At 37.7% G+C, this 13,277-nt stretch overlaps 1 protein-coding gene across 1 annotated transcript in view; it reads right to left on the bottom strand.

The window, feature by feature from the left end:
* Window positions 1-410: 410 nt before the first annotated feature.
* LOC117330840 (cytosolic 10-formyltetrahydrofolate dehydrogenase-like) overlaps window positions 411-13,277 on the bottom strand; it is a 46,125-nt gene continuing 33,258 nt past the window's right edge. Inside the window, 2 exon segments of the mRNA XM_033889364.1 lie at window positions 411-1,930; window positions 2,796-2,874. Coding sequence (XP_033745255.1) covers window positions 2,813-2,874 — 62 coding nt within the window. The 3' untranslated portion in view covers window positions 411-1,930; window positions 2,796-2,812.

The raw sequence follows: 13,277 nt of genomic DNA, 5'->3' as shown, positions 1-13,277 counted from the left end.
ATCAAAATTTGAACTTTTTCCTATTGGATAAATGTTGTTATTGTATAGGTTTAATGGCATATAGGAGCCCACTGGTACTCACAGTGCACTGGGGAACCCTTTTTACCTTTTTACATCTCAAATCCTACGTCATTCTATTTTCAGTAGGAGTGTATATTTTTGATTTTCCAAATCTCAAGACTCTACTCTTTATTCTTATATATAGAAGGTACCCATTCTATATAATATTTACTCAGGAAAATAACTACAAACCTAAGAAATACATTTTCCTCAGGGACTTAGTTCAGGCGAAACACCAGCTGATTGGCTGATTTAGTTGTGGGAGTCCTTTATTGTTAAAATAATCAGTTCAATTACAAATTCTAATAAAGAATATCATACATAACTGTCCAAACCATGACACAAAAAAATTATAACTTCAGACTTTTATTTAAAAAGAACTTAAACAATGATAAATTCACCAGGTATTACAAATCGTTGATGTATTTTCCCTTTTCGTATGTGTTACAATCATCAGAGTGGGATACTACAGGTGAAAAATTAAACTTTCACTTAAAAGTACATTTCTGGAATAAAAAAAATACATACATGTAAGTATATTAAAAACATGCCTTGGGATTTTGTTTATTTTTATAATCATCTTGTTCTTGTTTACAGTTACATCTACAGTACGAACGAGGAATTATATGTATAAGTACCATCAGGGTTCAAATGTTATGGTAAATAAATTTTGAGAAATTACAAAAAACTTGCTAACAGGAAAATATATCCCTAGAATATGATATGAAAGGGTTTTTTATACAGTGAGAAATACCTTTGTCTGAATTCCAGCATTACACAGGTACATAGTATATGTAGACAGATGCGGTCAATAAGGATTTGAAATTTAACACTTCTTAAACATGGGTAGAAATCCACTTTATATATCATGATTAGTCAAATTAACACTGTATAAAATTCTTTGTCCTATACATAATGTACACCAAACAATTGTATTATCACACCAAATAATTAACATACCATTTACAGTTAATTACATCATTATTGAAATTAAATTTGTTAAAATCGTATCAACGTTATGGCAGAGGATAATCATATAAAATTCCTCTTCACAGATTGGCACTTAAAAAAATGGCTTTGATGTCATCACCACATAACAAGCTGATCACACACATTAATTAACATTAAAATGCCCAAAAATGTCTTACATGGAAATACAAACTGAAAGTATATTATTTATATGTGCATGTAAACAACTGCATTAGAACACGCAATCCAAAGATTATACAATTTGAGATAAGTCAACAGTAATGCCTCCCAAGATCCTTTTGAGCAGAATGATACGAAAATCACTCCTAAAGGATGGAATTATCCGACAGCAGATAAATTTGGTGATCAGAGAATTGAATTATAAAATTTGTGTGATTATTATAGTCGGGTACAACTGTGTGAGTGACAGAAATATATTATATATGCTGGTCAACTTAATGTCCCCACGATCCTCATTGAACTACTGAAATAATCCTGAGCATGCGTATCACAACCAACTTTATAATTCCCATGTCTAAATGGTGATTAGTCTGTTCATTTCTTGTCTTAAAAGTCCTCAGCTTCCCTAATTAGGACTCAAAGATACTAGAATTCCTCATACAGCACTAGAAGGATCGGAGATTGTCTAAAATACCAGCAGTTTCAACATCTGTATTGTCGAGAGGTTTCGACGCGAGTGTACTTGTGTACATGAATATAGTTTGAAGATAAAGACCGGAGATGTACTTCAAGAATTCAGTCATTATCGGTTCAATAGAAGATTCCAAGATGTCCAAAGAAACATCATTTGCGTTGAAAAGCTTGAATTCTTAAAGAGCTTTTCCTCTCACCATCTGAGATCATTTTGGTTTGCCCAGCTTCAAAAATGCTTCTCTGTTTTCTGCAAGACAACAAAAGTACCATCAATCAACGTCAGTCTACATGTTAACTACCAATGTTCGAATATGTAATTTTTATTAAGTCTACAAAAGAACTTTCAGAGATATACTGATAGCAAATTTCAACTATCAAAATCCAAGATGGCCACCAATTATAATTCGGCAATGATAAGTGATCAGCAGATTGGACCCTGTGGTTGCTTTTTCATTCTGGGTCATAGAAATGTGTCAAGCCCCTGTGTTCTTGTCAACCGTCTATATGTATAGAATATGTGATAGATGGACATTTGGTTGGAAATAAGTCCCAAACCCCTGTGTTCACAATCATAAAAACATATGCGGCAGATCATCTTGAATTGTTTAAGAACTCCACTGCCTTATGTTGGCTGGATAGCATATTATGATGAATCTATTACAACACTGCTCTGAAAAAAAAAGGCTAATGCCATAAAGCTGCTAAGTAAAATCAGTTGACACAAACTTCAAAGGCCTGGTAGCTGGGAGACAGATGGTACGCAATAGGGGACGCTGACTAACAAAAGCGGAAAGTCTGCCAGTAAAATGATAGATACAGAAAAAGGTTTAAAACTGACAGATACTTATTTGTGTGACAATACTGTACACGTACAATTTATCAAAAAAAACCAAAACATTTCTGATGATTCAGAAGAGCGGATCGAGAGACATATATATAGAAGGGATGATAAATTTTCAGTTAACACATGTTGATATTCAGAGTATTCCGGATCTTATCCATAAATCAACGCTTTCAAATTGATAACTGAAGTACATCAATAGGTTTATGAGACAGCACAAAAGATGTGGTCTAATCAAGTCCACACCTAGCTGTACTGTTGTGCTAATTACCTGTCTGCCGCACCTTGTTACTGGCCATATTCCACTGTCACAGCCTTGGTCTTCAGGTATTCTGTAAGAGCTTCTTGGCCTGCAAGTAGAACAATATAATTTTTTATCACGCCATCCATATCAGACCGACCGACTGACATCTCACTCTGCCTGACCACGTGGCATTTCTCTGGTTTTCTCCATTAGTTCAACCCCCGATGGAATCCCATTCCAGCTAACAAAAAGTGATCAGAAAAAAAAAAACATGTTCAAATAGTTTATCTCATTCCTTTTATGGACCTCTACAACAAGCATCTCCTTTCATTAATCTTTCAATTCCTTATTTCAAAATCTCCCCCATCAAAGTCAGGTTATCTCCCATCAACATCCCAATTTATAATCTCTCCCATCAACAACCCAGTTTATAATCTCTCCCATCAACATCCCATTTATAATCTCTCTCCCATCAACATCCCAGTTTATAATCTCTCTCCCATCAACATCCCATTTATAATCTCTCCCATCAACATCCCAGTTTATAATCTCTCCCATCAACATCCCAGTTTATAATCTCTCTCCCATCAACATCCCAGTTTATAATCTCTCTCCCATCAACATCCCAGTTTATAATCTCTCTCCCATCAACATCCCAGTTTATAATCTCTCTCCCATCAACATCCCAGTTTATAATCTCTCTCCCATCAACATCCCAGTTTATAATCTCTCTCCCATCAACATCCCAGTTTATAATCTCTCTCCCATCAACATCCCAGTTTATAATCTCTCTCCCATCAACATCCCAGTTTATAATCTCTCTCCCATCAACATCCCAGTTTATAATCTCTCTCCCATCAACATCCCAGTTTATAATCTCTCTCCCATCAACATCCCAGTTTATAATCTCTCTCCCATCAACATCCCAGTTTATAATCTCTCTCCCATCAACATCCCAGTTTATAATCTCTCTCCCATCAACATCCCAGTTTATAATCTCTCTCCCATCAACATCCCAGTTTATAATCTCTCTCCATCAACATCCCAGTTTATAATCTCTCTCCCATCAACATCCCAGTTTATAATCTCTCTCCCATCAACATCCCAGTTTATAATCTCTCTCCCATCAACATCCCAGTTTATAATCTCTCTCCATCAACATCCCAGTTTATAATCTCTCTCCATCAACATCCCAGTTTATAATCTCTCTCCCATCAACATCCCAGTTTATAATCTCTCTCCCATCAACATCCCAGTTTATAATCTCTCCCATCAACATCCCAGTTTATAATCTCTCCCATCAACATCCCAGTTTATAATCTCTCTCCCATCAACATCCCAGTTTATAATCTCTCCCATCAACATCCCAGTTTATAATCTCTCCCATCAACATCCCAGTTTATAATCTCTCTCCCATCAACATCCCAGTTTATAATCTCTCTCCCATCAACATCCCAGTTTATAATCTCTCTCCCATCAACATCCCAGTTTATAATCTCTCTCCCATCAACATCCCAGTTTATAATCTCTCTCCCATCAACATCCCAGTTTATAATCTCTCTCCCATCAACATCCCAGTTTATAATCTCTCTCCCATCAACATCCCAGTTTATAATCTCTCTCCCATCAACATCCCAGTTTATAATCTCTCTCCCATCAACATCCAGTTTATAATCTCTCTCCCATCAACATCCCAGTTTATAATCTCTCTCCCATCAACATCCCAGTTTATAATCTCTCTCCCATCAACATCCCAGTTTATAATCTCTCCCATCAACATCCCAGTTTATAATCTCTCTCCCATCAACATCCCAGTTTATAATCTCTCTCCCATCAACATCCCAGTTTATAATCTCTCTCCCATCAACATCCCAGTTTATAATCTCTCCCATCAACATCCCAGTTTATAATCTCTCTCCCATCAACATCCCAGTTTATAATCTCTCTCCCATCAACATCCCAGTTTATAATCTCTCTCCCATCAACATCCCAGTTTATAATCTCTCTCCATCAACATCCCAGTTTATAATCTCTCCCATCAACATCCCAGTTTATAATCTCTCTCCCATCAACATCCCAGTTTATAATCTCTCTCCCATAAACATCCCAGTTTATAATCTCCCAAACTCCCGTTTAAACCCTTCCCCCATCAAAATCCGTTTTAATCTCTCCCATAAACCCCCCAGTTTTTAATCCTCCCATCAAATCCCAGTTTAAATCTCCCATCAACATCCCGTTTTAAATCTCTCTCCCATAAACACCCCAGTTATAATCTCCCCTCATCAACATCCCATTTTTAAAATTTTAAAACAAACCCCCAGAAAAAAACCCATTTTAAAAATTTTCCCCATAAAAACCCATTTTTAAATTTTCCCCCCCCATCAAAATCCCAGTTTAAATTTCCCCAAAAAACCCATTTTAAATTTCCTTCCATCAAATCCCAGTTTTAATCTCTCTCCATAAACCCCCCGTTTAAAATCTTCCCCATAACATCCCAGTTATAATTCTCCCATCAACATCCCAGTTTATAATCTTCCCCCATCAACCCCAGTTAAATCTCTCCCATCAAAATCCCATTTTTAAATTTCAGATCCCATCAACATCCCAGTTTATAATCTCTCTCCCATCAACATCCCAGTTTATAATCTCTCTCCCATCAACATCCCAGTTTATAATCTCTCTCCCATCAACATCCCAGTTTATAATCTCTCTCCCATCAACATCCCAGTTTATAATCTCTCCCATCAACATCCCAGTTTATAATCTCTCCCATCAACATCCCAGTTTATAATCTCTCTCCCATCAACATCCCAGTTTATAATCTCTCTCCCATCAACATCCCAGTTTATAATCTCTCTCCCATCAACATCCCAGTTTATAATCTCTCTCCCATCAACATCCCAGTTTATAATCTCTCTCCCATCAACATCCCAGTTTATAATCTCTCTCCCATCAACATCCCAGTTTATAATCTCTCTCCCATCAACATCCCAGTTTATAATCTCTCTCCATCAACATCCCAGTTTATAATCTCTCTCCCATCAACATCCCAGTTTATAATCTCTCTCCCATCAACATCCCAGTTTATAATCTCTCTCCCATCAACATCCCAGTTTATAATCTCTCTCCATCAACATCCCAGTTTATAATCTCTCTCCCATCAACATCCCAGTTTATAATCTCTCCCATCAACATCCCAGTTTATAATCTCTCCCATCAACATCCCAGTTTATAATCTCTCCCATCAACATCCCAGTTTATAATCTCCCATCAACATCCCAGTTTATAATCTCTCCCATCAACATCCCAGTTTATAATCTCTCTCCCATCAACATCCCAGTTTATAATCTCTCTCATCAACATCCCAGTTTATAATCTCTCTCCCATCAACATCCTAGTTTATAATCTCTCCCGTCAACATCCTAGTTTATAATCTCTCTCCCATCAACATCCCAGTTTATAATCTCTCTCCCATCAACATCCCAGTTTATAATCTCTCTCATCAACATCCCAGTTTATAATCTCTCTCCCATCAACATCCCTAGTTTATAATCTCTCCCCGTCAACATCCTAGTTTATAATCTCTCTCCCATCAACATCCCAGTTTATAATCTCTCTCCCATCAACATCCCAGTTTATAATCCCCCTCCCATCAACATCCCAGTTTATAATCTCTCCCATCAACATCCCTGTTTATAATCTCTCTCCCATCAACATCCCAGTTTATAATCTCTCCCTCATCAACATCCCAGTTTATAATCTCTCTCCCATCAACATCCCAGTTTATAATCTCTCTCCCATCAACATCCCAGTTTATAATCTCTCTCCCATCAACATCCCAGTTTATAATCTCTCTCCCATCAACATCCCAGTTATAATCTCTCTCGATCCCATCAACATCCCAGTTTATAATCTCTCTCCCATCAACATCCCAGTTTATAATCTCTCTCCCATCAACATCCCAGTTTATAATCTCTCTCCCATCAACATCCCAGTTTATAATCTCTCTCCCATCAACATCCCAGTTTATAATCTCTCTCCCATCAACATCACAGTTTATAATCTCTCCCATCAACATCCCAGTTTATAATCTCTCTCCCATCAACACGACAGTTTATAATCTCTCTCCCATCAACATCCCATTTTAAAATCTCTCCCATAACATCCCGTTTAATCTCCCCCCATCAACACCCCAGTTTATAATCTTCCCCCAAAAACATCCCATTTTAAATCTCTTCCCATAAACGAATTTTATAACCTCTCCCATCAACATCCAGTTTATATTCTCCCCCATAACATCCCAGTTTTTTTTAAATCCTCCCCCATCCTCCCAGTTATTTTTTCCATCAAAAATCCCCAGTTTATAATCCCCCCAAATAACACCCATTTAAAATTTTTCTCCCCCACAAAACCCCCCCCCAAGTTTAATCTCTCCCATAAAACCCCCCAGTTAAACTCCCCCCCAAAACATCCCATTTTATAATCTCTCCCTCAAACCCGTTTATAATCTTCCCCCATCAACACCCCATTTTATAATATTCTCCTCAAATCCCAGTTTTTAATCTCTTCCCAAAACACCCCATTTTAAATCTCTCCATCAACATCCCAGTTACAACTCTCTCCCCAACACCCCAAGTTATAATCTCTCCCCATCAACATCCCAGTTTATAATCTCTCCCATCAACATCCCAGTTTTATAATCTCTCTCCATCAACATCCCAGTTTATAATCTCTCTCCCATCAACATCCCAGTTTATAATCTCTCCCCCATCAAACATCCCAGTTTATAATCTCTCTCCCATCAACATCCCAGTTTATAATCTCTCTCCATCAACATCCCAGTTTATAATCTCTCTCCCATCAACATCCCAGTTTATAATCTCTCTCCCATCAACATCCCAGTTTATAATCCCTCTCATCAACATCCCAGTTTATAATCTCTCCCATCAACATCCCAGTTTATAATCTCTCTCCCATCAACATCCCAGTTTATAATCTCTCTCCCATCAACATCCCAGTTTATAATCTCTCCCATCAAACATCCCAGTTTATAATCTCTCTCCCATCAACATCCCAGTTTATAATCTCTCTCCCATCAACATCCCAGTTTATAATCTCTCCCATCAACTCCCAGTTTATAATCTCTCCCATCAAACATCCCAGTTTATAATCTCTCCCCATCAACATCCCAGTTTATAATCTCTCCCCATCAAACATCCCAGTTTATAATCTCTCTCCATCAACATCCCAGTTTATAATCTCTCTCCCATCAACATCCCAGTTTATAATCTCTCGCCCATCAACATCCCAGTTATAATCTCCAAACATTCCCAGTTTTAATCTCTCCATCAACATCCCAGTTTATAATCTCTCTCCCGTCAACATCCCAGTTTATAATCTCTCTCTCATCAACACCCCAGTTTATAATCTCTCTCCCATCAACATCCCAGTTTATAATCTCTCTCCCATCAACATCCCAGTTTATAATCTCTCCCATCAACATCCCCAGTTTATAATCTCTCCCATCAACATCCCAGTTTATAATCTCTCCCATCAACATCCCAGTTTATAATCTCTCTCCCATCAACATCCCAGTTTATAATCTCTCTCCCATCAACATTCCAGTTTATAATCTCTCTCCCATCAACAACCCAGTATATTAATCTCTCCTATCAACATCCTTTGTTTAACCCATCCTCATGTACCACTCCCTTGAACCCATTCGATTCATGTAGACATAAAGTACTGTCTGAAAGGCTAAATAACCTTCAAGGCAGCCAGGGAAACCAGATAAGCACATGCATGCATCAAGTTTATTAAATAGTTTGGGGAATGTAATAAGAAAATGGCAATTTGCCAAGACTTTCACACAGAATGAAAACTTCACGCCAGGAAAATGTGTATTTCATTAATTGTCCCCTCGTGGCATTTGTGTGTGTTTCTTGATCTTGACCGAAATATGGCCGTTGATGGGCCGTATCTAAATCTGATCACCATCTAAACTCAATACATGACAATTGTATACCAGGCTTTAAAACACAGATAGGGACTCTCATACCCAGGCACTTAGAGGATATTGTGACAACAGGATTAGTAGTGACTGGATATTGATATGATTTAAGGTGACTGGATATTGATATGATCTAAGGTGACTGGATATTGATATGATCTAAGGTGACTGGATATTGATATGATTTAAGGTGACTGGATATTGATATGATCTAAGGTGACTGGATATTGATATGATTTAAGGTGACTGGATATTGATATGATTTAAGGTGACTGGATATTGATATGATTTAAGGTGACTGGATATTGATATGATTTAAGGTGACTGGATATTTCAACAAGTGCAATCAATGATTGCGAAAGCTCACCGGCGGCAGCAATCACACTATGCATTCATTTTTTATGTATGTATAAGCATGTCATTTTGAAATTGTATGTCACATAATATTGCTCCTGACCTCTAATGGATTATATAAACCAAATAAGAGGGTGTTGACCTTACAAGCTTTCGCTGTAATAACTAACCCCCAAAATCTTTTAAGAGTGTTTTGTTGTCGATAAAAAAGTAAGTCCACTAATGGTTAAAATGCCAAAAAAATAAAATCACAACTTATTCTGCTTAATGAATTTTTTGACATTCATATATAATCACCCTAGACCTCTAAATGAATGTTAACAAATTAGAAGGGCATGAGGTGTATACTTTTGGACTTGTTGGACAAGCTTTCCAAAAACTTACCCCAAAAACTTTAAAGTTTTGGAGTGGGACGCCGACGCTGGGGTGACAGCATTAGCTCTCGGTTACTCGTATGATTAATATGACAATATGATTTAAGGTGACTGGACATTGTGACAATATGATTCGAGGTGACTGGATATTGTGACAATATGATCTAAGGTGACTGGATATTGTGACAATATGATTTGAGGTGACCGGACATTGTGACAATATGATTCGAGGTGACTGGATATTGTGACAATATGATCTAAGGTGACTGGATATTGTGACAATATCATTTGAGGTGACTGGACATTGTGACAATATGATTTGAGATGACTGAATATTGTGACGATATGATTTGAGGTGACTGGATATTGTGACAATATAATTCGAGGTGACTGGATATTGTGACAATATGATCCGAGGCGACTGGATATTGTGCTATCAGGACTCGAGTGATGACATTGTATTTTATAACAGGATAAATCATGAGAGGGCCTAGGTTTTTAAGATTACAAAGACTGATTAAAACCTTGAAGCCTAATTGTACCTTAATGAAAATCTGTTCTCTTGAAGCACATACACCAAAAGTGAAAACAAAATGTCTGAAACACCTTACTCCTTCTACATTTCCAGGCCAGCATGTTTGCAGGTTTAAGTTACATATGTAATAAATTTCTAGACAATCAATTTTTTTTATAATCCTAAACTTCTTCGACGGTGACAGAGTACCACCATAAACGGAAAATTCAATCAAAGTATAATGTTTCAGTGCCAAGCAGAAACCTGGCTAACGACCGTCCCACAATTGTATGTACACCCTGAAATATCCCCACTTGATTAAGACTTTAATCAACATTTAGAACCAATTCAATTCATCCTTGAACTGTGTTTTTGAATTCCCAAAAATTTGAATTAGGAAAAATTGCGACACACTGATAATTTGAAAATAAAACACACAAAATTTCATCTGAGGCTCTTTATCTAAAACACACATAAATGTTTAAAACAAACGTGGGTCCGGCATTCCTTTGTTCGTTTCCCAATGTTGCTCGACACAGTATATTTGAGGAAAAATCTCATGCGCATTTGGACTTTACATCAATTGATTCAAAATGTGCTGAATTTTTAACATGCAGTAGAAATACATTACCTAGCCATTGATTTCACTGGCTATTCTTGTGACATTTAGTGCTGTTTCGGGAATAAGCTCAGAAAGAAAAAGACATTTTGTGAAGTTTTGCGGCCGCCTAAGTATTATTGAATAACCAGCCCTCCTTGGAGCAATCCCTCGGGACCAATAGCATACACATATACCTGACAACTATAGAGTTCGGCACATTTCATTGAAGTCCAGAGCCACACTGATGTTACACAGAAACAGCGATTTTGTGTGGGGATGCATATGAAGTTCGGATCCACTCTCTGAGTTGCCAACTTTGCAAAAAACTAATCGGACTGTAAACAATAGATAGTTTGTAGCTTGGTGATAAAATGTTGATTTGGTCACGGTCCAAATACAATATACTGATTCGGCACAATATACAGCTGTTCATTGTCAAACTTATTAAATATTTGTTCTTGGTACATTATTTTATTTACTTTTAACTCTTCCTTAATGTGAATTTGTTGTTTTGTGTTGTTTTTTTATTTTTCTATATATGGTGTTTTTTATTCATTTTTTTTTGGGGGGGGGGGGGGGTGGGGTTGATTTTAATGTGCACTAAACTAAAAGTAACTTCCACTATTCATGATTTGAAATCTTGTTATTTCTTTCTAAATTTCTAAACAGAAGAGGCGCTAGAGGCCTGTATCCCAAAGGCTATAATGTTGTACAGGGACTACCAGTACAAAGTCCCAGATGCCGTAACAAATCAAACTTAAAACACAATGAACGAAATATATAAAAGAATAAAGCTATCCTGTCAAAATAAAACAAGGAAAAAATTGGAACATCAAAACCACAGAGGAGAACCTTCTTGGCGTTCAGTCAGAAAACAGCTCAATACTTGCGAATAGGGTACAATGAAAATCAACAGTAATCGTCTGTATGTAGCGCGGGACGGGAAACTTTCACATCAATTATTGTTGACAGACTAACAAAAAACAGATCTTCATGCAGTAGTGTGCAAGTTTTGTTCAATCAGCAAACCTAGCTTTAATTCCCAATACTAGAGAGACAATTTCCGAACGTAAATGGAAGTTGATTTTTTTTGTATGTAACACCAGACAAAGACTGTTAAAAGCCCCTGGTTCATTTGGAAGTAATCATAAATATAAACTTTTTATTTCATGAGGATTGATTGTTACATTAACTGATAACACTAGTACCAGGGTCATCATTTTGGCCAAACTGGAAGGGTGCCGGTGACTTTCTGTGTGAGGAAACCGTTCTGTATAAAGGCCCATGGGACCTGTATCTAATTATGTCAATAGTCGATTGGCCACTTGATCATTTATTTTTCTACTGACCCAAGATACAGGTCTGAGTGGCCTTTATATAGCTACAGTTTGAGAGATGGTCACTTCTTGATGTATATTTCTACTGTTTGTTTGTTTGTTTTTGTTTAAAGTCCTATTAACAGCCAGGGTCATTTAAGGACGTGCCAGGTTTTGGAGGTGGAGGAAAGCCGGAGTACCAGGAGAAAAACCACCGGCCTACGGTCAGTACCTGGCAACTGCCCCACGTAGGTTTCGAACTCGCAACCCAGTGGTGGAGGGCTAGTGATAAAGTGTCGGTACACCTTAACCACTCGGCCACCGCGGCCCCTATATTTCTACTGACCTAAGATAAAGGTTTGATGAGGCCTTATATAGTAACAGTCGGAGGATCAGCCATTGTTCATGTATTTTTCTCAGGGGCCTTTATATAATAACAGTCTGTAGGTTGGTCACTTGCTCATGTATATTTCTACTGCCTCTGACCGTAGATACAGGTCTGAGGGGCCTTTATATAATAACAGTCTGTAGGTTGGTCACTTGATCATGTATATTTCTACTGCCTCTGACCGTAGATACAGGTCTGAGGGGCCTTTATATAGTAACAGTCTGTAGGTTGGTCACTTGCTCATGTATATTTCTACTGCCTCTGACCTAAGATACAGGTCTGAGGGGCCTTTATACAGTTACAGTCGGAGAGGTGGTCACTTTTTAATGTATTTTTCTACTGCTTCTGACCTAAGATACAGGTCAGAGGGGCCTTTATATAATTACAGTCTGAGGGTTGGCCACTTGATGTATCTTCTACTACCCCAGAATACAGGTCTGAGGGGACTTTATATAATCACAGTCTGAGGGTTGGCCACTTGTATTTTCTACTACCCCAGAATACAGGTTGGAGGGGACTTTATAATATATTAGTACAACTAAGAGTCGGTGGCTCAGTACCTTGAAACTTGTTAATACATTTTGTGTTGAATAAGTTATGGTTTCTACGACCACATACATACATATTGATTAACTATTTCGAAGGAGTTAATGGGTTCATCCACAGGGACTGGGCGATATACAGGAATTAATTAATTCACCCCCAGGGACCGGGCAATAAACAGGAATTAATTAATTCACCTACAGGGACCAGGCAATCTACAAGAATTAATGGATTCACCCACAGGGACCAGGCAAAATATGGGAATTAATGGATTCACCCACAGGGACCAGGCTATCCATAGGAATTAATGGATTCACCCACAGGGACCGGGCAAAATACGGGAATTAATGGATTCACTCACAGGGACCAGGCTATCCATAGGAATTAATGGATTCACCCACAGGGACCG

This window comes from Pecten maximus, chromosome 7 (assembly GCF_902652985.1).
Source record: "Pecten maximus chromosome 7, xPecMax1.1, whole genome shotgun sequence".
NCBI classification, from domain to species: Eukaryota; Metazoa; Mollusca; class Bivalvia; order Pectinida; family Pectinidae; genus Pecten; species Pecten maximus.
This window is presented reverse-complemented; position numbering and strand designations above follow the sequence as displayed.